This window comes from Cydia amplana, chromosome 10 (assembly GCF_948474715.1).
Source record: "Cydia amplana chromosome 10, ilCydAmpl1.1, whole genome shotgun sequence".
NCBI classification, from domain to species: domain Eukaryota; kingdom Metazoa; phylum Arthropoda; class Insecta; order Lepidoptera; family Tortricidae; genus Cydia; species Cydia amplana.
In genome coordinates this window covers 9,209,793-9,237,554 of record NC_086078.1, presented here as the reverse complement: position 1 = coordinate 9,237,554, position 27,762 = coordinate 9,209,793, and the positions used below count along the sequence as shown (strand labels likewise).

General features: G+C 37.6%; 1 protein-coding gene across 1 annotated transcript in view; it reads left to right on the top strand.

Moving 5' to 3' along the window:
* Nucleotides 1-2,850, top strand: part of LOC134651339 (transcription factor collier) — a 74,912-nt gene extending 72,062 nt beyond the window's left edge. The window contains exons 12-16 of the mRNA XM_063506414.1: nt 395-483; nt 656-830; nt 1,299-1,430; nt 2,050-2,343; nt 2,723-2,850. Of these exons, the coding sequence (XP_063362484.1) occupies nt 395-483; nt 656-830; nt 1,299-1,430; nt 2,050-2,343; nt 2,723-2,724 (692 nt within the window). The 3' untranslated portion in view covers nt 2,725-2,850. The remainder of the gene's footprint in view (nt 1-394; nt 484-655; nt 831-1,298; nt 1,431-2,049; nt 2,344-2,722) is intronic.
* Nucleotides 2,851-27,762: the final 24,912 nt, after the last annotated feature.

Sequence of the window (27,762 nt, the reverse complement as noted above, 5' to 3'; positions counted from 1 at the left end):
CTGTTTGTTGGTATTTCAGATACTTCTACTCTTTTATTATATTCCCAACTGATCATCCAGTTAAGACTAAAAATATTGAGCTCTATCTATATCTATATTATTCAACACTGTCTTAATGAAATAGTTAAATATTATGCTATGAAAATACTACCTATCCCTTCTTATGGTGAACCATCTTAATATACACTTATGTACATTGATCGAAACCGTCGCTCGATCAATCAAACGTATAAAAATACATAAATACTTTCCCAATCTTAGCAAAACAAAAGTCTTCACCAAAAAACAGTAATTCGGCAACTCGAACGCAATCTTGCGCGATCCATCAATTAGGCTTTCATTTGGTAGTGGGCTAACTAATGATTGATTCTGTTTTTCTTGTTCCGCATAGCAGCGCTGAACGAGCCAACGATAGATTACGGGTTTCAGAGGCTACAGAAGCTCATACCGAGGCATCCTGGCGACCCGGAGAAGTTACCGAAGGTATGTTAACAAAAACACTTTTTGGAAATATCAATTATTATCATGGAATCGAAGAATATTACAATTAAAGTGAAAGTAACATAACAACACACTCTACCACACGAACACAGCTCCAAATAAATAAGAAAATTTCATTGTTTCATCAGATCTCAAAACACCAATTCTTTCCCAGGAAATAATCCTAAAAAGAGCAGCAGACTTGGCAGAAGCGTTGTACTCCATGCCCAGAAATAACCAGCTCGGTCTCGGCGCTCCTCGGTCTCCACCATCGAGCATGCCTTTCAACTCCTACACGGGCCAGCTAGCTGTCAGTGTGCAGGATACAGCAGCATCGCAGTGGACTGAAGGTGAGAAATCGCTCTATATATAACTTATAATTTTCATTGTGAAAAGGATCCAAGGGAAAAAAATCCACAACCACACAAATATCCCATTTCAAAAAAAACCTTGGAGTGAATTATCTAATAAGATAATTGACATTTGCTATCTAATGCATAAACTCTTGTTGGAGTAGATACCTCCAGTTACTAAGGTGAGCTTCCTGTCTTTCAGTCTTCCATTTATTTACGATTTAGGGTGCTATGATATCTACCATACAGTATATGTCAAGTCAATGTCAACTCAATCTCAAAACTACAAATCTGTTGCCTTTATATGGGTTATGGCCTTTATGGCAAATTCTGGTACTACCACATTACCATTTTAGCATATTATTATATGTGTTCATTCATATTTAATATATAGTTTAACTTCGTTGGCGAGTACAACAGAAGCCTAACGATAATTTCGTGTTGACCCCAGGCTTTTTCTTTTAGAGGACTACGCGAGGAGCGGCGGGTCTGTGTCTCCCCGGTACTGCTCGGCCGCGTCTACCCCCCACGCCGCGTCCTACCCGCACCCTCAGCACTACCCCGCGCCGCCGACGTCACTCTTCAACACTACCTCGAGTAAGTTTCATGTGACGTAATGACTGTCTCATCAAACGTAGTTGTAATTGTAACACTACTTCTCATCGCGTTATACCCTGATCTCTAGCACTACATGTCAAGAGTACCTATAAGCTCCAAGAAGTTTAGGGTTTTCCTTGCATTGCCAAAGTTAAGTCTTCAACATCACCTGCAGTGAGAAGGTAGTGTATTAATACGTAAGGTTTACTGTCTCACCTCTCTGCAAAACTGGGGTCCATGGGTCTGGTCATGTCTTCTTCGGGCAGCACTTAGGTGAGTATCTGAAGTAACTTTTTATAGTCAGTGACTAACTTTTCTCTACTGTTTGATGTCAATCTCATTGTTTCCGTTCTCGTTCTTTATTTTCTGCTATTTCATATTAATTAAAAAAAATGAAAATAAAAAAGTAAAAATAGTAAAGTGTTTTCTGAAATCATAACTTATTCTTATCACAAATGTTGCCTATAACGAGTTTGATTTTTTTATCACATAGTAAATCAAGCCAAGGTGTCATTCAGGCCTCACTGAGTCAACACAGCCTTTAAGTTCACATTCGCCACGCTTGCACGCTTGTTTGACTACGACGCTTTGTGTTAACCCCTGTTTTTATCCCGTCCAGTGTCCCTGGGCCCGTATCATCCTGCGAACCTGAATGGACATTTATCATCTGACCATCACCACTATAACGCGTATAACACGAAAGATAGCGGGCATTACAGTGAAAGAAACGAGAATTCAAAAAGCTCGGCTGACTGTCCGGCAAACACTCATACAAAATGCACCGCGAGCGATATGAAAGGGGAGGAGAGTAAAGAGACTAAGCTAAGGAGCGCCTTTGCGGTCGTCAGGCAGAGTCCGCCGCGCGCCGCCAATTTTCAACATCATCAGAACTGGCAACACCTCGCCGTTCAGTGTTAGTAGTTTTTTTATTTTATTCGCTTTTTGTCTTGTATTATTTTGTTTGCTTGGTTTTTTATTTTGCTCCTGTTACGTTGGCTTTTCCTCATCTTATAATGCTTTTCTGATTGTACTCTAAGAGACCTGTGTGACCTAATCGCAATAATGAGTACTTATAGGTATCTATTACATTAAAAGTTAAATTACCTTGTATATTTGGCTCGCTAATGAGAACTTAAAGATAAGCCATTTGTGTGCCTCCGTATCAAAGTTTATAACAAATAACTTGGTTTGTTTAATCTGATTCTGATTCTGAGATGGATTGGAAGTGTATGTGTATAAATGTATTGTAAGATATCTAGCGAGATGTTTATATTATATTTGTTTGTTCACAGGAATGGGAGGTCTAGTATCATCGCCTTTTAGTGTAAACCCCTTCTCGCTGCCGACGTGTAGCGCGCAACAGTACGCGCAACAGGCGCAACTAGCCTCCAAGTAACACAACATGTAACACTTAACCACAACCTGTAACGTAAATAATGGTCCATACTTGTAACGGCTATTACATCGCGTACATGTAATACCCAAATAGTAATCTGTAAATTGATTTCGGTACTTTGTAAATAAAATTGTATTTTATATGTAAATAGTAGAATAATCATAGGAACTCACACTTATTAGGTAGTTTATTTGCTAGATCAGAAAAACAATGTAGATTTTATATAAAAAAAAACAGATGCCCAAAGTTAAAGTAAGCCAATAACCTGCTCAAGTCTCGGGCACCGCATTCAGAACCCACCAGAAAGATTGTATCGTGTGTATTTTTTTTGTAACATCTGTGATATATTTATTGTAAGTAACGTTGTAAATTTTACTGTAACTCATGTATAAAATTTCTTATTATTAGAACTAATTTCACTTCATGGCTTTAGGTTTTGTGAATGTGACTTCGTGTGTAAATCTTAAAATTTTATTCGGTAGGTTTATTTTGGGACATTTTCCTAATCGTTTATTAATGCAAAAACATTCTCGTCGTCGTTAAAAATAAACGTATCCTGTGAGGAAAATGGTACAAAAATTGTCTACGGAGTAAACCTACATGAATGTTGATCATATCTATAAATCGAAACAAAACATATCCTGTTTGGTAATGTACCCACAAATGGAATTACGGAGCGGTAAAAAAAAAACAACGAAAAAGTCTAAGTTGAGGACAATGTATACGAAAAATATAAATTTCCTTTAGAGCTCCTGCAGTGTGGAAGATTTTCATGGATTTCCTTTCCGAATATGAAATAAGTAGTCACGTATATTGTTTATCTGTATCGAATAAGATTTGTACATTGTAATCGTTCAGGAGACAAATTATCACAAAATACAAAATTAAAGTTATCTATACTTACACAATGGTTTTATTCCAACAAATAATAGATGTAGGTAGTAACTTATATAGCATTAAAGCATCCCATGCAATTTATAACAAACTAATTTAATCTGTAACAAGCAGAAATGTCTGCGAACGATGCTATTAAGCCAAGAATAAATTTAAAAGTGGAAAAATTACTGTCTTAAGTGAGATTTGAACTCCAGAGGCTGTGCGTTCAAGTCAAACCCAAGACAGTAGGCAATTATTTTTTCCACTTTTAAATTTATTCTAAGTTTATAACAAACTGATTATAAAGTGATTTGAGTGGCAGGCTCGGAATAATTCCTCCGAGGTGGCAGGTCATGTCAGCTTGATTGGAGAAATGTCATCTTTATATCCAGTAGGTAATTGACGAAGATTAATTTACGTGCGACGACACGATCACAGACAGTCAGTAAGCACCCCTTCATTCGATAGCGTGACGTGACGTACGCGTTTGCGTTACGTGTCATTCTGTATGGGATTTTGAGTTTACAAAACGTCCCGCTTCGCGCGCTGTTCAGAATCCCATATAAAATAGACATTCACCTGTCCCGTAGCCTGTGTGCCTGTAATCAAATCTTGCAAGTTAAATTTATGAGAATAAGAATGATTATTCTTATAAATTTGACCTACTTTCCGGTTTCAGATGAAGCTGCATAAGTATTTAAGACGGGTGACAATGCAATATTATGATACCATCGAGCTGATCTAATGATGAAGATAGAAGGTGGTCATAAGAACTCTGTGATAAAACAACCCAACCTAATGTGTTTGTGATTATTACAATTGTCTCGATTAGTATTAGTTGCAGTCAGCGATAAAAGCTTGCACCAAAAATGTCAAAAACTTATTTAACTGTTAATTTAATATATGTAATTTATTTTAACAGACCTATTCCTATTCTTCTTTAACCGGTATTTACTGGGTGGACAATATTATCATTTTATAATAAGAATAATTATAAACAAAACATGATTTTAATGGCCCATATAATTCAAAACACCAACCCATCCATCACAGTCTCGCGTCATTTTAAAGCATATCTCCCATATGGTACATTCGGCCCCCTTGAAATATTATACTAACAATTTTTGTGCACAAGGGTGCATTGTGTCTCTAACTAGATAATGCACAGGTTTATCTCTACTCCTAATAGTACTACTAAAGAATGGGGATCGTGTTACTTGTGTATTAGCATTAAAATGGCTCCCAGTCATTCTGTTCATAAATGAAAATTATGATAATTTAGCATTAAATAAGGGGTGTGATAAATAAATGGACGTTCAATTAAGTTTTTTTTTCTGTGATATAGATACAAAAAAAGTGAAAATAAAACTTTCCAAACTGTCAGGCCCATAAGTACCTGTATAAAAACGTAATTCCCGTAGACTCGACATAAACGTAACGTTGACCCGATTGTATTATGTGATTTAATATGTGTTCAAAACGCGAAACTTTTAAGTGTTATAAAACCGTAACTATTGCATTTTTATTGACCAAAAAAAACCTTTGAAATGTTTCGTAGGCAGGGCCACTTTCAACTAGTTTAAGTTGGTTAAGGTCGTAAAGGCATATAGCAATAGAAGCCCATTTTTCACAATCAAACGTTAATCATAGATTAACGTTTCAAGTTAATTGAAATTCGATAAGGGCACGCGCACACCGGCCGGAATGTAACTAGATTACGGAACAATATTGTTAATGAGTAGTTTATCGCCGTGTGTGGCGCACGCGCCGTCCGGATGTTGTGGCGTATTTGGTAGGAGTCATCCTATTGTTAGCTTATTCATAAATTCTGTACTAGGTTTCTTCTTTCTTATTGTTACAACTTATGGCATTATTCATAATATAGATCAGAATTTGGGTTACTATTACTACATTCTTAAAATAAAAATAGCAATTCCAGAACATTATAGAAAATTTATCGGACAATCTAAAAATTAAATCCAAATTAACTAAAATACTTTACACAAAGGCTCATTTTTTCTGACTAGGTTATAACTATAAGGTTACTTATCACAATAATAATAAGTTCAACAAGGTACCTAGCCCTATATCATATTACAAGAGGGCGGGATTGTCATTCCGTTCATATTTGTCTGTCCTTTTGTGATAAACAAGTTAAGTGAACAAATCGGCCGGTCGCGTCAGCGTCGCGTGGCCGCGACACGTGCCCGTCGCGTGGCGATGTCGCGCATTACTAAATTAGCGTCCGGTGTGCAACTAGCTTTACAATGTCGGTGGATGTTAAGGATAAAAATCTTATCATTTGGAATACTCTAGTACTTTAATAAAAATTAATGCTTTAGGTACTTGATTATCGATGGGTCTCCATATTGAAATTGAGTACTTATCATGAAATTTATGAAGGTTTGAATTGTATTTTTATGAACATTTTATAGGGGATTTTCAAGGGGGTGGTAGGGGGAACGGCACCACTTTTCAGCCCGGCAACATCAGGTTTCTTGTAGCCTAGGAGCCCTACTACAAGGATCCGAAGTCAAATTGCGGTCTAACAATTTTGCATACGACACTCTTCTAGAGATCCTGGTCTATTGGGATCCTCATTCATCTGAATTAATTTGTTCTATATACTTAAACAGAAAGCAAATTCAGATGAGCTTTTCTTAATAGAATTTTCTTTCACATACATATTTAACATTAATGAAAGTACATATAACAAACATTAGTAAGGTAGGGTAGTGAAGAAAACATCGTAACTTAAATTTGCTGCTTATTTAGAAAACATAACAGGGGCCTATTTCTCGAACGATATTAGACTAATATTATTAATCCACGAACTGTCAAATCGTATGGGTTGCCATGACAATACACTGATAATATTAGACTAATATCATTCGAGAAATGGGCCCCAGAGCATGCCATTCAATGAATTAAATCAAATTCCAAAACAATGAAATTGAGTTCAACAAGTGTTCATCGCAATACAGATATCAGACACCTCTAATTTAAGCCCGTGAGCCTTCGGAAACATACAACGTAAAACGCGTAAGAAAGAAGGGGGCGAAGGAGGCAGGGGGTGGCCGACAATAGGTGTACAGATAACTTTCCTGCTATAGTAGAGTCAATACCGACCCTTGGGAGTTTTACCCTCGGGGCACGGTCGCTTGGGAAAACTAGACCCAACAATATGGAAAAGGATGGCGCGATCTATTTCCGCGGGTGGAAGTAGTACGCCCGAGTGTACTTATGTATTAATAATATATAGAGGAAAAATGTCGAGGACGTGCGCGTGTGATATGTTGCGACTGTTAGCGAGAAAGGGATGGATGACATCAATTTGTCGTGTCGTGATGGGGGTTTATTTTGTTTCTACATTTGCCATTTTTCAAGGTTTTTGAGTTTGAACGTTTTCGGAGCGTATAGTTTTTTTTACACATTTTATTGGACATCGATTTTCGGTCTATATTATTGATAAAAAGGCGTGGATAACTTTTTTAATTGTCTATGTCGTTGATACGGCCTAGGACAGCTACTTATAGGACAGCTACTCATAGGATTTTCCTGCTAATACTTGTCAAAAACATTATTAAAGTATTGAAATAAAGTTTAGACTAGTCGTATAACAGTAATAAAGCGATATCGCACCGTGTCAACGAAGCGTTGGCGAAATTGAGTGAGTCGAGTTAAAGTATTAAAAGTTTTCAGCTAGCGATCTTTGCGCGGAGACGGCGCCCGCCGCAGCGCTAGGGCGACGGAGTGTCGATGAATTTATCTATAGAATAAGAAAACGTTTATAAACGTAAATACTAAAATATATATTTAAATTAAACCATCATAAGTATCATAACATACAATAACACAATTCAGATATTCATTTTGTAACGCTGTGACATCTGACATAGTAGTCTTGTGTAGATTCATAAGTAACCTGCCAGTATAAATCTATACATACTCAACACAGTGGATCTGTAAACTTTATTTATTCATTAATTTATACCTATGCCGGAAATGCGATTATTTCTTCGACATGCTACGCCAGTCTTACGCTGCGATACAATAAAATACGTTAAATATAGTATACCAAAAATTTCATTACAATCGTACGAGTTTCTGAACGATGCGTTTTGACTTTATATTATTAATTAACCGTCATTGTCATACGGCTGAATGACGTTTTTCTGTATCTTTATTTTTACTAACGACGTGAAAGGGACAGATCGAATTTATCTATTTCGAATTTTTATGAGGCACGTTGAAACGACATTTGAATGTAAAGGTAACTTGAATGTAATTTTGCCTCTGAGGTTGTAATAATATTTATTTTACTTATATAGTTTAAAATTGCAAATATAACAATAATACCATAAAACACACATTACAATAATATCATAAAATACTAAGTGCTCTTTTCCGGCATTTGTCGAAAAAAATAACATAAGATTTAATTTTTTTTTCCTTTTTTAAGTAAAAATATCGACTCATCCCATCCCTACTTCTTTTACACGGTGTAAGTTAATAATGTAATAGAATTACGAGGGAAAAACTGTTGAACTCTGCCCGAGCGGCTCGCAACTTAATTGTAGCACTTTGTTTTGCGTGTCTCACTGACGTACACACACAAAACATGCACAATAAAGTATAAGAAGTTGTGGTGTTTTGATACTTCACTCGTTATGTGGTCTTGCTGAATTGATGCACGTCGAGCGAGCATATATTAAGAAGACTACTTTTAGATAAAAGGTATGCTATGTTGACTGACTTTCTAGCTGTCTTTAGACATCGGTTAAAAGGGAACATTTTAGAAATAAAATGGTAGTGTACGTACTCGTAAAATTTAGTTTCATTCTACTTCTTAGTCCGTACCATGAGTCACTGACAGTGTCAAAACTGACATTTACGCTATCGAAAACGTAATTTACTTTCTATACATCTCGTTTGCACTAATATGCGAGTACGAGCGAGATGTATAGAAAGTAAATTACGTTCTCGACGGCGTTTATGTCAGTGACAAACTGGTGGTAGCCGTACTAATGATAGCAACGATACATATAACTTGAGTAAAAAAAATGTCAACGCAGTATCACTGACACTGATGAGATACTGATCTTAGTATCTAATTGGTAGTACCAATTAGATACTAGTATATGATTTTTTTACATATTTGTTAGGTACTGACGTTACAAGTATCTGTGCGCTTTGGGTCTTTCAAACTATTAATTTCTACTACCTCTTTCATGTCACTTCGCTCCTAACTCAATAAATACATAAATCACAGGTCATAATGGCAGTCTAGGGCTCAGTATCGATTCAGTATCTGGTATCCGAGGTATTTGAGTTTATTTTAGCAACATAACGATGGCTACCATAATGTGAAGGTGTTGTCTTTCTGAAAATAATTACCGAAATATCTCGGTTCCCGGTACAAGTATCGGTCGGTACTCGGAACGAATGGCCCGTAGTGTTGCGAACATAACTTGTTGGAAACAAAAACAGACTATTTGAATATGGATAGTGTCACGAATAACGTGAATGTAAAATAGTTAACGCTCACAAAGTTATTTGCCGCCTTAGGATACCTTTATTTTATACCTACTTACGCTCATTGAATAATAAAAGTATATGTATTTATAGTAAACAAATACTTATATTTTGTAACCTACTATTAATTTTGACTTATACTCTCATACGTTTAATAATAAAATAACTATTTCTTTCTTCAACGCACAGACAGATATCCTACGCTGTGATAGGTATTTTATATATACGTACGACCGACCGGTCCCGGCCGCTGGTCACCTCGCCCTTCCGTCGCGCACCGCGGGAGTCCCCGCGCTCGCGGGCGCCGCGGGTCGCGGCATTCCGCTCCCAGCATTGCTACGCACAGGCTGCGTCCCTTTATATTAAATCCTGTCCGCGGAGCGATCGCTACTGCGCGGACGTGTTTTATATTTAATTAAAAATTAAATTATTCCTTAAAATCAGTGAATCCCATATTGGGTAAGTGTTGCATTAATCATTTTAACCTGCCTAAGTTGTTTTAGCCAATTGATGTAACGTAGCAACCGAGAAATACCGCTAGCTGTAACCTTTGGACTTTCTTTGTCTAGATTGTACACGTGTTAATATTCGAGGCTATCCATACATTTCATTTAAATTTGTTCATGTTTAATAGTGGGAATTATTTATATTGATTAATGTGAATCAGTAGTGCTGTAGAAATAATACTAATTTCATAATTTTAGACCATAAGCTTTTCTCCTGCATAAAAGGGCTGTTTGTTTCTTCTATCCTTACATTTCTATTTCTTTCTTTTCCGCTTTTTCTTCGCAAGATGATTTTGCCCGATTCAATTGCGTATTGCTTTTGCTTATAAATAATACCTAAGATGTGCTACAGCGCTTGTTATTAGAACATAAAAGATATCTGCTTAATTCGCAACACATTTAGGCGTTGTTTATAAGGAAAGGTTCGCTTAACCATAAATATAATCACTCTTTTACTGTGCTGCACCGATTTCCTCTTGTAATGTTACGAGTATCTGATATTGCTACAACCTAATACTAGCGTTATCTGCGGGTTTGCTTGCGCAATTTATTTTCAAACCGCTATTTTAATTATAGTAGTACCTTGTCTTGCCATACTGTGGTATAGTTGTACCAGTATCTGATGCTCGTTTCACCGCACCGCTTTCTCATGTACCTGGACTGCCCATCACACTCAATGATTGCTTCATTGTAAATAAATACCCACCCTTGTTAGTGCTAGCGTGTGATGGTTACCAGTCCAGGGCGAATATTGAACACAGGCCTAATTTTACTATTGGACGCGTTCCAGGAACTCCCTACGGGGTTGGCATTTTTGCCACCATGACCTTGGGCTTGATGAAGCCTTAAGCGCTACCTCCGACGGCTCAGCTACCGTCGTGAGCTACCTCCGTGTCGACCTTGGGCGACCTTGACCTTGGCTGCGCCTCGTCTCTTGGCCTTAAGTCAAACTCCACCACGCTACGCACATCCGAGGGACGTGGGGTATTGTACTAGAAGACCGGCCAACTCTCTAGTAGACAGACCCAGAATCTAGGCTTCGAACCCACTCTTGTTCTAGTATAATTATTAGCCTTAACTTGTTAAATAACTCTTACTTTACTACTTTAAGCTAAAAACTTAATTGCTGGACTCAAACTTAATCTAAACTTAATACCTACAACTTACTTCTAGAAAATTTAACCTTATCTTTAAACTTAAACGAGATAGTGTATATTAGTATTAGGGTAAATTAAATAAATTGTTATTAAGATTTAAATATTCTTGATTATTTACGTCCCAACAATATCTCCCCAGGTAATATACGGTTAGGTGATATTTTTAGGTGACAGTTTGGCGCCCAACTGTTTTGTTTTAGATTTTGGGTCTACCTGAGGGTTGGTAAGTTTTCTTTTTATCAGCATTATTGGTGTTGGTGTGTGCATGTCGCAGATTAGTAAATACGTAGTTATATAAGGTGTCATTATTTTAGTTAAGGATTATTAAATCACTGTAATTTCATAGTCTCATTTCCTAGTATTTATCACGCTCACTATATACTAAATCTGATTTTTGCAATACTTACCTACACTTATATAGTAAAAAAAAAAAAAAAAAAAACAGAATGTTTCGCCCAATTAAGTACTTACAGTTGACTAAGTCAGAATTAATTTACGAGGTAAAAATACGGGCAGAGGAGCCTAAGGATAAGGTGGAGGAGTTAAGGCAGCAAATATCTAAGCTTGCGATTAGGTATCCAGCAGAGGATATTCTCGATTCTTGTTATGAGTTTGATGATGATATCGCCGGTATAAAACACACTTTAGCTAAAGCGGCAATTAACGTAGCTTGTCTCAAACAAGACCCCCATCAAAAGAATTTACTCGAACGTACCCAAACTTACCTTAACCACATTTATCACAGGCTTAATCGAATTAGTCTACTTGAAGCTGCACCTGAAAAATCAGCCTTGCTACACGAGACACAGCAGTTCTATAACGAACAATGTTCGTCCCTTCAGGAAATCTTGGCATTATTACCTCAGGTTGTCACTCAACCTGCTTCTATCAAATGCAATACAGCCCAAGTTACTCCTAGCTTTTCAGCCCAAGGTAACTTAACTGACGATTCCAACGAACTTCCCACTGACGCTGAAGCCTCAAATGCAGACGGTATAAATAATTATAATATTAAGGTTACTTGTGACCGCGGTCTAAGCTCAGATATATCTAAACTCAAATATGACGGCAAGTCTTGTGTTCGAGCTTTTATTGCACGCGCTAAAGAGTTCCGCCTTGCTAAAGATGTTAATGATAAGAAGATGCTTTCATTGGCTACAGAAATATTTACCGGGGATGCCTTACACTGGTATCGCAGTGTTAAGGACTCTGTTCATTCCTGGGAGGACTTGTTGATTATGCTAAAAAGTGATTTCGATGCAGCCAATTTTGATTATCTCATGCGTAGGGAAATTAGTAATCGTAGCCAGGGTCCTACGGAGTCAATCACTGTTTACCTAGCGATCATGCATGGCATGTTTAGTAGATTAGACACAATGCCCAGTGAAAAAGAACGCCTTGAGATTATTTTGCATAACATACGCCCTTGTTACTCGAGCGTTCTTGCTACTTGTCCCAACTTAAGCTCGCTTGCAGACTTGCGCACCCTTTGTAGGAACTACGAACAAATTAAAGCTCGGTCAGACAATTTTAAAGAACCACCTGCGGTTACTTCAACTACACTAGCTCCGGAGTACTCCTACCAGCCTAGGAAGGACATTACAAAGAGTAGCCCAAGGGCCGGCCCTACTAACTACCAGACCCAGCCCACTGCAAGCTACTCACAAGCATTCGCTAAACCTAGCTTCAATAAAACGCTTAACGTTTCAGCTGTTACAGACAACAAGTACTGCTACCGTTGCCGTGTAAATACGCATTCAATGAGGGAATGTACAGCAGAGCGTACTATAATCTGTTTTAAGTGTGGCCTTCAAGGTTACCGTTTTCCTGACTGCCCGCAGTGCAATCCCTCAAAGAAGAAGGAAACTAGTGCCATCGAATCGTCTGTCGAAACGGTTCCAAAAAACGGATAGATGAAAATTGTTGCACACCACGACACGAGAATTCAGATTGGAAAAATTGGCTCGTGACCATTCGTCATTTCTTTAACACTTATAAGGTTGCAACAATTTTCAATTCAAAACCCACGGTCGACCCTCGACCATTCATTAAAGTAACTATTACTCCTGAGCTTGAAATGTACGGCCTCTTAGATTCCGGGTCCGCTTTAACTATTATTAGTAACGAAACTTATTTGCATCTCTCTAAAACTAATTCAGACATAAAGTTACTACCTAACGTAACAAACATTACTGCAGAAGGTGGCAACAAGTTACACTGTCTCGGTTATGTACCATTACCCGTTAGTTTCAACAACAAAACCCATGTATTGAAGGTACATGTAATTGTTAATTTAGAAAATTCTCTCATCCTCGGCATTGACTTTTGGAAAGCATTCAAACTTCTGCCTAAATTGCTAGACAACATTGATTATCTTTCCCCTAATGAATCTAGGTCTACTGAAATAGCTTCTATCCGTCAGGATATACACCTGCATTCATACAATAACCTTGAACCCTCGCAAAAACTAGTGGCAGATGAAATAATTACACGTTTTAATGACATTTCGTTCGAGAAAAAGGGCCTTGGTAGAACATCGTTAATAACCCATCGTATAGATACTGGGAATGCGGAACCCATCAAGCAAAGATATTACCGATTGTCGCCTGAAAAGAAACGGATTATTGCTGAACAGGTCGATGAAATGTTGTCGTTAGGAGTTATTTCTCCTTGTGAAAGCCCTTGGTCTTCTCCAGTTTTAGTTGTACGTAAGAAGGACGGTAAGCCGCGCTTTTGTTTAGATAGTCGAAAACTAAATGCGGTCACAAAGAAAGATGCTTATGGTTTACCCTATGTCACAGAGATCCTAGACAATTTAAAGAACGCGAGGTTTTTGACTAGTATTGACCTCTCTAAGGCATTTTGGCAAATACCTATCCACGAGGCAGATAGGGAAAAAACTTCATTTTTCGCACCAGGTCGTGGAACCTTTATGTTTAACGTCACAGCTTTTGGTCTCACTAATGCTCCGGCAACGCAGCAAAGATTAGTAGATTCCCTCTTTATGCCAGACTTTGAGCTTAAGGTCTTTTGTTATCTAGATGACATCATCGTCATAAGCGAAACTTTTGAAGAACATGTCTCTATCCTTGGGCGTGTCCTTGATAAACTTAAGAACGCTAATCTTACTATTAATGCTGAAAAGAGTAGATTCTTTAGGGACTCTTTAACATACCTTGGTTACGTTGTCGATCAACAAGGCCTGCGGACGGATCCAGACAAAGTCTTAGCTATGGTAAACTATCCGGTTCCAACTAGTAAAAAGGAAGTAAGAAGCTTTTTAGGTGCTGCTTCCTGGTACCGGCGTTTTATACCCAATTTTAGCACCATAGCAGGGCCTCTCAATAAACTTACATCAACTAAGAAGTCGTCACCACCCTTTGAGTGGACGACTGATGCGGCTGCCGCTTTTGAAACACTGAAAAAATGCCTCGCCCAGGCACCTGTCCTAGCTTGTCCTGATTTTAACCATCCTTTTGAAGTCCACACGGATGCCAGTAATTATGGCATTGGCGCTATGCTGTGTCAATCTATAGGTGGTGAGGAGCACCCGGTTGCTTTCATGAGCCGAACACTTACAGGTCCTGAAAAAAATTATAGCGTAACGGAAAGAGAGGCCCTTGCTGTGATTACAGCCCTTGAGCACTGGCGGTGCTACCTAGAGAACGGACGTACTTTTACGGTCTTTACTGATCATTCTGCGCTCAAATGGTTTCTCTCCTTGACAAACCCTACAGGCCGCCTAGCCAGATGGGGTGTTAGGTTATCAGCTTTTGACTGTATTATTAAGCATAGGAAGGGCAAAGACAATGTAATACCAGATAGTTTATCTAGATGCGTCGTAGCTGCTGTAACAGCCTCTACTACCCCACCTGCCACTACTGATAACTGGTACTTGGGCATCTTCAGAGGTTGTTTAAACTCTCCGGCCAGTTATCCGAACTATATAGTAGAAGGAAATAGATTGTACAGACTTATGAAAAACAAAAATCCTCTTACCTCTGAGTTCAATTGGAAGGAGGTCCTTTATTCGGAACAACGTGTAGATGCGCTGTCTAAGTGTCATAGCGAACCAACTGCTGGTCATTTCGGGGTTTTCAAGACATACAAACGCGTCAGTCTTTCTTATTACTGGCCCAAAATGTACGTGGATGTTGTCAATTATGTCGCTAATTGCGAGGTCTGCCTTGCTCATAAAGACCCTACGCACGGAACCCTTGGTAAAATGGGCAGGCCTAAAGACTGCCGCAGGCCCTGGCAAGTTATTTCCGTAGATTTAGTTGGACCTTTGCCTACTAGTAGGAAACAAAACAGTTACATCTTCGTGGTAATGTGTTGTTTCTCAAAGTACTGCCTCATATTTCCTTTGCGTCGTGCTACTGCTGAGGCTACGTCTAAAATACTCGAGGACAACGTGATCCTAGTACACGGGGTACCTCAAACTATTATTTTAGACAACGGGTGTCAGTTTGCTAGTCGGGAAATGGATAATTTATTTAAAAGGTATAAAATACCAAATGTCCACTTCACTCCTAAGTACACTCCCCAAATTAACTCGGTTGAAAGGTACAATAAAACTATTGTCACCGCTTTATCAACATTTGTGGGAGAAGATCAGAGAGCATGGGACGTGAACCTTCCAAAAATTCAGTTCGCGATTAATACTTCTACAAATGAAGTAACTGGCCAAACTCCAGCGCTTCTCGTGTATGGTCGTCAACTTATTACGTGCGGGTCGCATTACATAGATAATGACAACCCAAACGAGTTGATATTTGCTCCCAGAGAACCATACGCGGAAAATCTTGGCCATTTAGCCGTAATGTTTGATCGTGTACAGACTACCTTATGGCGAAGTCACCAAAAGAATGCTGCACGGTACAATACTAGACGCAAAGATGTCGAATTTCAAGTCGGGGACATAGTTTTTAAGCGTAATTATTTCCAAAGTGACAAGGGCGCTTATTTTAGTAAAAAGCTCGCGCCCAAGTTTCAGAAATGTCGTGTGAAGGCAAAGCTGTCTCCCTTAGTTTATGTAGTAGAAGACATGTCAGGGCGCGATCTAGGTGCCTGGCATATAAAAGATTTTAAGATATCTAATAAGGCCTATTCACCCTGATTTGACATCCCCGTGTAGGGACGGGTGGAAGAATACGTCTCCCTACCGCCGCCAGAAAGCGTGACGTAAGAGCCGTCTGATCTGAGCAGCTGCGTTCGTAAATTTCCGTAGAACCAGGCTGTAGTTTACAATTACTTAGTCTTAGTTAAGCAATAGTTAGTTTATTGTGTCGTTTTTTTTTTCTTTTTTTTCTTTGGGTTGCCCTCTTAACAAGCCTTCACCAGAGTCATTCTGTCCCTTAGAAGAATGCCCCAAACTGAAGCGGGTGGTGACTTCGACGTCTAGTTTTAACCTTATAAACATTTAACTTAGTGATTTAGGCGGATTTTTATTAGGAAAAAATCCTATTCCGAAGAGAGGGGGTACTGTCACGAATAACGTGAATGTAAAATAGTTAACGCTCACAAAGTTATTTGCCGCCTTAGGATACCTTTATTTTATACCTACTTACGCTCATTGAATAATAAAAGTATATGTATTTATAGTAAACAAATACTTATATTTTGTAACCTACTATTAATTTTGACTTATACTCTCATACGTTTAATAATAAAATAACTATTTCTTTCTTCAACGCACAGACAGATATCCTACGCTGTGATAGGTATTTTATATATACGTACGACCGACCGGTCCCGGCCGCTGGTCACCTCGCCCTTCCGTCGCGCACCGCGGGAGTCCCCGCGCTCGCGGGCGCCGCGGGTCGCGGCATTCCGCTCCCAGCATTGCTACGCACAGGCTGCGTCCCTTTATATTAAATCCTGTCCGCGGAGCGATCGCTACTGCGCGGACGTGTTTTATATTTAATTAAAAATTAAATTATTCCTTAAAATCAGTGAATCCCATATTGGGTAAGTGTTGCATTAATCATTTTAACCTGCCTAAGTTGTTTTAGCCAATTGATGTAACGTAGCAACCGAGAAATACCGCTAGCTGTAACCTTTGGACTTTCTTTGTCTAGATTGTACACGTGTTAATATTCGAGGCTATCCATACATTTCATTTAAATTTGTTCATGTTTAATAGTGGGAATTATTTATATTGATTAATGTGAATCAGTAGTGCTGTAGAAATAATACTAATTTCATAATTTTAGACCATAAGCTTTTCTCCTGCATAAAAGGGCTGTTTGTTTCTTCTATCCTTACATTTCTATTTCTTTCTTTTCCGCTTTTTCTTCGCAAGATGATTTTGCCCGATTCAATTGCGTATTGCTTTTGCTTATAAATAATACCTAAGATGTGCTACAGCGCTTGTTATTAGAACATAAAAGATATCTGCTTAATTCGCAACACATTTAGGCGTTGTTTATAAGGAAAGGTTCGCTTAACCATAAATATAATCACTCTTTTACTGTGCTGCACCGATTTCCTCTTGTAATGTTACGAGTATCTGATATTGCTACAACCTAATACTAGCGTTATCTGCGGGTTTGCTTGCGCAATTTATTTTCAAACCGCTATTTTAATTATAGTAGTACCTTGTCTTGCCATACTGTGGTATAGTTGTACCAGTATCTGATGCTCGTTTCACCGCACCGCTTTCTCATGTACCTGGACTGCCCATCACACTCAATGATTGCTTCATTGTAAATAAATACCCACCCTTGTTAGTGCTAGCGTGTGATGGTTACCAGTCCAGGGCGAATATTGAACACAGGCCTAATTTTACTATTGGACGCGTTCCAGGAACTCCCTACGGGGTTGGCATTTTTGCCACCATGACCTTGGGCTTGATGAAGCCTTAAGCGCTACCTCCGACGGCTCAGCTACCGTCGTGAGCTACCTCCGTGTCGACCTTGGGCGACCTTGACCTTGGCTGCGCCTCGTCTCTTGGCCTTAAGTCAAACTCCACCACGCTACGCACATCCGAGGGACGTGGGGTATTGTACTAGAAGACCGGCCAACTCTCTAGTAGACAGACCCAGAATCTAGGCTTCGAACCCACTCTTGTTCTAGTATAATTATTAGCCTTAACTTGTTAAATAACTCTTACTTTACTACTTTAAGCTAAAAACTTAATTGCTGGACTCAAACTTAATCTAAACTTAATACCTACAACTTACTTCTAGAAAATTTAACCTTATCTTTAAACTTAAACGAGATAGTGTATATTAGTATTAGGGTAAATTAAATAAATTGTTATTAAGATTTAAATATTCTTGATTATTTACGTCCCAACAATATCTCCCCAGGTAATATACGGTTAGGTGATATTTTTAGGTGACAATAGACGCTAATAAAACCCAGTTCGTTACAACAGGGACAGGTAAATAATATGGACTTACTTATTCATCATATTGCACTTGCGTAGACCATGCTATTAATAAAAGTCTAGGACAGGACACAGATATTAAGACAAAACTTCTCCCTCGCAAAATCCTCACTACTCAATGACGTTGTGCTTTCATGTCTATTCCATATCATGTATATCAAAGTGAATTTTTTTAACAAGCAGTTTCGTCTGCGAGCGATATTCCAAATTTTATATTAAAGGAAAAAATGGAAAAAGTTACGCTTCCGGTAGGACTTGAACCCGCATCCTCCGCAATCCGTGCGTTGCTCTTAACCAATTTTGCTACGGAAGCCTACCAGGACATCGCAAATCTTTCCATCCCTTCCTTTATGCATACACGCCATAAGGGTGGCGTATAGCGACATCTACCGAGAGACGATTACATCTCTTGACGGCACCGGAGTCTCAAGTTGCATAACTGCCGGAAGCGTAACTTTTTCCATTTTTTCCTTTAATATAAAATTTGGTATATCAAAGTGGCTATTACACTACTATGCTGAGACACACAATTTTTATAGATATTGACAGTCTTATCTATTTACGTATCTCTGATTGCGGCTTGGACTTTTCTAAACTAACGCCTCGACGGGCCGGCCAGCGGACAAAAGTTAGTCTCAAAAATCATACGAGCGTAGTGGGAACATTTTAAATTTAGATGAATGTCTGGAATTCATGTTAAATGGGCATGAGCATGTATGTACCGCGCGGTGTTTTACATTTTAGGCGCGGGTTACATGCGAAGCGGAACGCAGTGAACATAATAGGTAGGTACTTGCCTCAAATTATGCTGAGTGATACATACAGGTTATGAATGTGAGGTGTTATCTAGTCATTCAAGATAGATATACAAGGTAGACATCAGTTAATTTTATATCTGCACGGCTACCATGAGTTGACACTTGACGTTTAAGCCAGCAACAGCGTAAACTTGATCGCAGTCGATCTCGCTCGCAATGATGTATTGGTGCATTGGAAAGAAAATGTCAAATAAATGCCAACTGTATCATAATTTCGTATCTTGTCACAGTTATGAAAGCCGTTAAGGATCTCTTATTATTGTCACTATTATGACAACGTGGTATAGAAATAAAATTCCTAAGCCGTAATATTAAACGAAACAAGTAGTAGGCATAGTTATGTAGAAATCGAAAATGGTTTCCTTTCCTCTTAAAATATCATAACATCAATTTTAGGCAATACCGTTCGACTGGTTCCAGGGATCATTTCATTAGCCGAGTTCCATGAGATGAACACTCGGGAGAACTAGTATACGAGCGCTCTTTTCTTTCGAAAAGTTCTTACGAATCTCGGTCACTTTACACTGGTTTTTTCAAGGACTTGACTCGATAGAACTCGGGGTATCAATGGGAATGATCACGTATCGATATCGCTTTAGCTATAAATTCAACAACGCAATGAGTACCCATCGTACATAGATACCCCGTTGGCCGGTTTTCGCGCGCACCTTATCAAGATCGCATCCAGTTTTATGGGTCTAATCGTGGTGGCCGCAAATTGGACCCCCGTGGCTAATTTTCTAACCTGGCCGATTATAGGATTTCCACTAATTAGCTATTACCGATATATCCAAACGAGTAACGATGTTGCAGTGCGTAATTTGGATAATATTGAACGCAAAGTTGGTTTCTATGGTGTGAACCAAATTTTGCAGTAACCAGTTGTAGGATTTCCATCAATAATGTTTTATTTTAAGTATACATACCAGTATATAGATTTGTAAATTCTCTAGTAACTTTAATATTTAAAAATCACGAACTTAAGTCTAAAATGCACCACTACACATTTGTAATAATTTTTGCACAAAAACTATTAACATGAAAATGGCTTTTAAAAATGCGTAATAAGAGTCAATTTTGATTGCAATAATATTCGAAATCCCGGGCACGCATGGCCGTAGCTTAGTGCTCGCTCAGTGAGCTGCGTTCGGAGAAGGACCTGAACTCATTGGACCTTATTACACAAGTTCAATAAAATAATATGATTCATTCCCTAGTTATATATTACGCTCCTCTTTGTGCAAGGTAATATTTTATTATTGTAAGTACCTACCTAACACTACGACTGTGAGAAATAATCTCAAAGACAATGTCTATCTGGAAGTATTTTTTTAGGAAAAAAAGGCTTATTTTCCCATACTCGTAAAAATAAAGGGCCAACTCTTGTGAGTCAACCGGTATGTGTAAGACAATATCAAAGTGGCTTCGGTTGCGAGTACTGAGATCATCACTAGCGACCTAGCTAAGCCCTTATAAATTGGTAAGCTGCTTACCGCTGATCGGTTCCACGCTCCGCCATTATTTCAGACCGCATCTTGACTTGACGGCAATTTTTACGAAATAAGTAGGTACCGTGTAAGTAAAGTAAAGTAAAGTATTTCAGTAGGCTCCATAATAATAGAATACGAAAGCATTTTTAATGTTCTTAAATTTGTATTTACGAGTATGTCTACTTCGCAGCTAAGTATATTGGAGTATTGCACGAACTTATAGATTACTATAAGTTCGTGCAATACTGAGTGCTATAATTCATAAGAGTGTGATTTATAAAATCAATCATTAGATTGATTTTATAAATCACACTCTTATGAATTATACTTGTTAACATTGTATAACGTGCAATCATCTAAAGTGTCATTCTATGGAACTTGCTACTATGTAAACAAACCGCCATATTCAAACTGTTAAAAATATTAATTTACTAGTGACTTTTGTTTACAGTTAGCAAAGTTCCATAGAATGACACTTTAGCAAAAAAATACCCCGACGCTAGTTAAAAAAAAAACAACGGGTTGCACTCCGGGAGTGCCGACAGAAGTGAAGACTCAATGACTAGTCCAAAATGTCTGCAGCACTATGTATAATTGACCCATCCTCCTTTCTATTGAAAATGATTAGTTCCGAAATTGCTGGTCAGTGAGCTTATTTAAAATTCGAAATTCAAATTTGTAGCGTTAATTGTTTAAAATTCGAATAGAAATTGTAAAGTTACCTTGCAGACCTCGCATCTAAATATATTTGGTCATGATATTTTGAGTTTTATTCACCAGTACTAGAGTTCACTTTTATTAGCGATTTCATCAAGATGTAGCAATATTGAATTATGTCATTGAGTTTTTCTTTATTGATTTAAATGCCATCTAAATGAGTGGCCATCTAAACCTTTACGGTCACGTGATCGCCTTACGCTGTCTCGAGTTTATCATTTTTTCCCCACCTCAAAAAGTGCCCAGCGCCGCTAAAGAAGTTTTCACTTCAAAAATTAGTTAATCCCACCCACTCGTAACCACTTCAAAACTTCCCAACTTCCATACTGAACTTCGTTAAACTCATCACAATTACAGATTTTCAGGCGTTCGCGACGCCATCTTTTAGAACAACCTTGCACGTAGTTCAGACCAAAACTCACAGGTGGCGTTATTGTCGATGCCTGCACTTAGATTCAAACCCAAATTCGACAGCACCGTCTTGAAACACAACAAAGCAAATTGAGAAAGAGAGAGGTGAATTCTCAAGGCTCTGTTTCGCGTTGTGTTTTGGGACTAACCGGGCTGCATTGAAGTTGTTTCCTTTTTGTTGGCGCTGTGGGTGTGTCCAAGACGGCCAATAGGAGGGACCTGCCTCACAGGACCACTCCCACCCGGTTTCTGATGCCTACTGGGAGTTGGAAGGAAAAATGTTGGCAATAGGTAATTTTGAATGTCGTTTGTAGGTGACGTAATTGAGAATTTATGATCGAAAGTGCTTTATAATTTAGATCGGTCTCCTGAGTGGCGGCTCGTAAAATGTTAGCAGCAATAGGTAGTAAATAGAGCCGTAACAATGAAAACACGATCACTTCAAAGATATGTCCTATATCGGTTTATTGTTATTGTTAGATGATTGAATTTTTACGACTTTAAAGAATAAATAAAGCAAACTCAACTTAAATTTTGTTTGACCGTGTCATAACTATTGTTCAATTTCCTGTTAGGATATATAACATTAGAAAACCTGTCATGTCTATCGGTTGGGTATCGCAAAAAATTGCATTATTCGAGCCACCTTTTTTTATGGCGCTTTCAATCCGCTAGTTGGACGGGTACTTATACCTATCTATATGATTTTTTTAAAGGTCGTTAGTATTTTTTAAAGGTTTACCTATTTAAAACTATTACAGTAGTACGGAATTGTAAGTCTTATTAACAGAAACTAAGTAAATGGGAATATATTACAAAGCAAATCTTCGCTACGGACAGGTCTTAGAAATATAATTTTACGAATTGACTAATTATAAGATCAAATAAGTAGGTACTCAAGAATAAAAACATCGTAGAAATATCAAAAATAAATATGAAATCGGACCTTTTACTCCTAAAATCCCACAAGAGCTAAATATCACAAGTAGATAGTAGATAGGTAGACGCGATTCCGAAGGCTTTATTCACAGTAATAAGGATCAATATACTAGTGGCTCTGTGTCCTGTAGACCTCACGAACCCCCCGAAATTTTTCAAAAATTGAGTAGGAGTAAGCTCACAAAATGACAGACATACGAAAGGAGGTCTATTTACCCAGCCTAACACGGAGACCTTCGCTTCGCTTCCCTTAGTGAACTACAGAATTTACCGCTTTGCTTCACTGAGACGAAGACGTCGGTACATAACCGAAAGACTTTTTACAGAAAATACCAACGCAACATACTGGGAACTATTTATACAAACACACATTACTTGCTTTTATACACAACTACGAGTAGGTACTAGTTATGCGTACCTACACGTCTACCCACAAGACGGGTGCACTAAAGAGCACTCACACGTCTACTTTAAACTGAAACTCGGGTTACCCTTAAAAGTGCTAAGCCGTGTCGGGACCGCTCTATTCCCCCGGCCAGGCATCCATCAATATCTTTGCATATGTAGTTTGCAGCTATTTGTGGTGTTGTTAACCTGCCCGGAGATATTTCTGAGGTTTTTGTTTATTTTAAACTTTGAAAAGATAGTTGACTTTCCTTTTAAGGGATAATATGTCTTATTTTAGACAGCGTTAGTATGTTCCACGGATTTAGAGTTAATAAACTGGATCGAGTACATTGACCAAAAAGTGTGTCCACATGAGAAGTCAAACTAGAGCCCTGCATCTCGTTCTAATTAGGGTGACCATAAGACATCTGTATGTGGGATATTAGGATAACATGGAATATATCAGTAGGGTGTGTCATTTTCTAAATAAAGTGAAATTTTAAGTGGTCAGGTTTTTTTTTCATTTGTAGTCGGCCTCTTTCGCACTCACTCATGGTATGTTCATAAAGGTAGGCTTCCCTTTTGTCCACTTCAGTTTTTTTTAAGTATAAGCGTCATTGAAGATCTGTTTAGCAAATATGACGTTTTTTTTAAAGTTGGTGCCTTTTTTCTATTGACAGAAATGTGTCCTACCTATAAAGAATCGATGTCATATATAAACAGTTTAACACACCTAACAAAATATTATGTATAAATGAGAGTCTGTAATGTTTAAGGAGTTAAGCACTTTGGTTTTAAATTTTGGCAATTGAAGGGATGTTTACAAAAACAACATACCTGACTACACTGGTTGACACCTGAAACGATTAACAATGTTCTTAAAAAAGTGTCAACTGGTCTAAGCAGTTATGTTGTTTTTGTAAACATCCCTTCAATTGTTCTACAACAAATCTTAAATTAAACATGCCGAAATAAAGACATAAGGTACCTATTATGTTAAACTTACTTTTACATTACCTACGTTAATAATAACTAATAAGAATTCTGTGAGACCGATTCAAAACGTGCCGACATCATAGTCACCCTAATGAGTTTGACAATGTTGTCTTGTATTTTTATAGTAAAATGTAATAATTGTGGCTTTCTTGTGAAACAATATTCCACAATTAGCAATTATTTCACTCCAACAACCTTTAACACAACATTTCTTCACAATTTTTAAGAAATTTCGTATTCACGTGTTTTGAAGAAATGTCATCAAGTTGGGGATACCAATTAATATTTAAAGTTACTACAACTTCTACCATACTAAAATTTAGTTTTTTTTTGCTGTGTATGCGCTTGGTTTAATCAGTTAATAATATTGGCATCATAATTATTTACAAATTACTTAAAAGATATCAGAACTGTAGTCTGAATATAGCACTAAAATTGTATAAGAAGGTAATTAAATTCAGTAGTTTATTGATATAATTTCTACCATAATGGTATCTTTTTAACATTGACAACATGTGCGAGTGAGACACAGGGCTCGGGTTTTTCTATCTCAAGTGGACCGTTTTCTCTAGTCTGGTACGAACAACTTTCTGTCTCGGTGATAAGGTTCAAATTAGTATGGCAAAAAAAGTGACAACTCGCTCCAGTTTAAAAAATATAACTTCATGGTATGTTCTGATGAATATACCTTGGTGGTGGTGAAAATGCATAGCTACGTAGGTATTTTTATCGGCTACAAATATAATGACCACCAAAAAATACTTTGGTACCCTAAATAAAAAAATCATGCTTACCAAAAAAAATTACTGAGCACCAAAAAAATAAGGCCTAAAATTACAAAAGTACCACCGTTTTAATTACGACTGCACTTCAAATTGTATTCGAATACCAAATATATTGAATGATTACCAAAAATCATTAATGATCACCAAATCTTGAAGACCAAATTAATGCGATATTTTCACCTAAATAAACCACTATGATTACCAAAAATGTATACATATTACCAAATAAAGTAAAATGATGCCAAAATTACTAGGTTTGAACTGCGACTCTTACGGAAACGAAATGCTACTAGAAAAGTGGGTTAAGTTGACCGATACAGAAAATAAATGCTACTAGAAAAGTGGGTTAGGTTAGGTTTGAACTGCGACCCTTACAGAAAAGAAATGCTACTAGAAAAGCTAGTTAGGTTAGGTTTGAACTGCTACCCATACAGAAACGAAATGCTACTAGAAAAGTGGGTTAGGTTAGGTTTGAACTGCGACTCATACAGAAAATAAATGCTACTAGAAAAGTGGGTTAGGTTAGGTTTGAACTGCGACCCTTACAGAAAAGAAATGCTACTAGAAAAGTGGGTTAGGTTAGGTTTGAACTGCGACCCTTACAGAAAAGAAATGCTACTAGAAAAGTGGGTTAGGTTAGGTTTGAACTGCTACCCATACAGCAAAGAAATACTACTAGAAAAGCGGCTTAGGTTAGGTTTGAACTGCGTTCCTTGCGGAAACGAAATGCTACTAGAAAAGTGGGTTAGGTTAGGTTTGAACTGCGCCTTTACAGAAAAGAAATGGTACTAGAAAAGTGGGTTAGGTTAGGTTTGATCTGCGACCCTTACAGAAAAGAAATAGTACTAGAACGATGGGTTAGGTTAGGTTTAAACTGCGACCCATACAGCAAAGAAATGCTACTAGAAAAGTGGGTTAGGTTAGGTTTGATCTGCGACCCTTACAGAAAAGAAATGCTACTAGAAAAATGGGTTAGGTTAGGTTTGAACTGCGACCCTTACAGAAAAGAAATGCTACTAGAAAAATGAGTTAGGTTAGGTTTGAACTGCGACCCATACAGAAACGAAATGCTACTAGAAAAGTGGGTTAGGTTTGAACTGCGACCCTTGCGGAAACGAAATGCTACTAGAAAAGTGGGTTAGGTTAGGTTTTAACTGCGCCCTTACAGAAAAGAAATGGTACTATAAAACTGGGTTAGGTTAGGTTTGAACTGCGACCCTTACAGAAAAGAAATAGTACTAGGACGATGGGTTAGGTTAGGTTTGAACTGCGACCCATACAGCAAAGAAATGCTACTAGAAAAGTGGGTTAGGTTAGGTTTGAACTGCGACCCCTAAAGAAAAGAAATGCTACCTACTAGAATTGTGGGTTGGGTTAGGTTTCAACTGCGACCTTTATAGAAAAGAAATGCTACTAGAAAAGTGGGTTAGGTTAGTTTTGAACTGCGACCCTTACGGAAACGAAATGCTACTAGAAAAGTGGGTTAAGTTGACCCATACAGAAAAGAAATGCTACTAAAAAAGTGGGTTAGGTTAGGTTTGAACTGCGACCCTTACAGAAAAGAAATGCTACTAGAAAAGCAAGTTAGGTTAGGTTAGAACTGCGATTGTTACAGAAATAAAATGCTACTAGAAAAAGGTGACGAAGTGGATTAATTAATTTAATAGGATAACGATCTATTAAATATTTGCCTTTTTTAATTAAAATGTGGTTACAATTTTGGTGGTCATTTACTATTTTTGGGTTTACAATGATTATTTTGGTGTCATTTTCTTTAATAGGATAGCAAAATTTAAAAATTTGGTTATCATTTCACATTAAAATCGGGTTTGAAATTTGGTAATCATTTACTATTTTTGGGTTAATAATGATTAGTTTGGTGTCATTTCCTTTAAAAGGATAGTAAAGTGTAATAAAATTGGTAATCATTTCACATTAAAATGGAGTTACAATTTTGGTGATAATTTATTATTTTAGGGTGGTAAAATATATTTTTTTGGTATTAAATTTTACTAAATCTGGTGATCAGTTAAATAGCAGCCATTTTTATCTACTCTTATATTTTCTAAATTTCTATCCACACCGTTCATATATTATATACTTGATACATAAGTATCAAGATCATTCGAGTCTCATAGCTCAATCGTCAATTGCCAAAACTATTAAAAGATAATAGCAAACACGTACTTATATGCGTAATGCTCCTGTCCACAGCTGAAAATATGGCATGATTTTTAGCTTCGTCCCTTAAATATATAATTTCAATAAGTATATACCCGTACCTATACACCAAGTTCATAATTATGATAATCAGTTTACGATTCCTATTCTCCACCGCCACACTATTACAAGAATACTTTTTGCAGCACCTATTTAAAACCCTGTTACTGCCATTGTGACTGTTGTGTCATTATTTCATCTGTCACATTCACCCCTTTCAGTCATAATACCAGCTGTTGGAACAATTACTGGCCACATACACTAACAAGTGTTCCAAATTTTGACAAGCAATAAATTCGATTTGGACTTTTGTGTTTCTATTGCCGTTCAATGTACGGTGAAATGATAGTTAGGGTTAGGCTGGTTTTGTTTGAGAATTGAATCTAGGGCGATTTGGGGTGAGTTTAGTTTAAATTCACTTGTTTCTTTATCTTCCTTAATGATCTTTATCTTTAAAGTGTCATTCTATAGAACTTGCTAACTATGTAAACAAACCGCCATATTGAAATTATAAAAAATATGAATATGAAATATGACTTTATGTTTACATAGTTAGCAAGTTCCATAGAATGACACTTTATGTAAATTTGATGTACATTATTATTTCCTCACGTGAAAAATTAAATTATCGCGATTCTAAAAATTAAAAGTCAGCTCACAGCGGCTCGGAAAATGGAAGAAGAACATCCTTTATAAACAATTACAA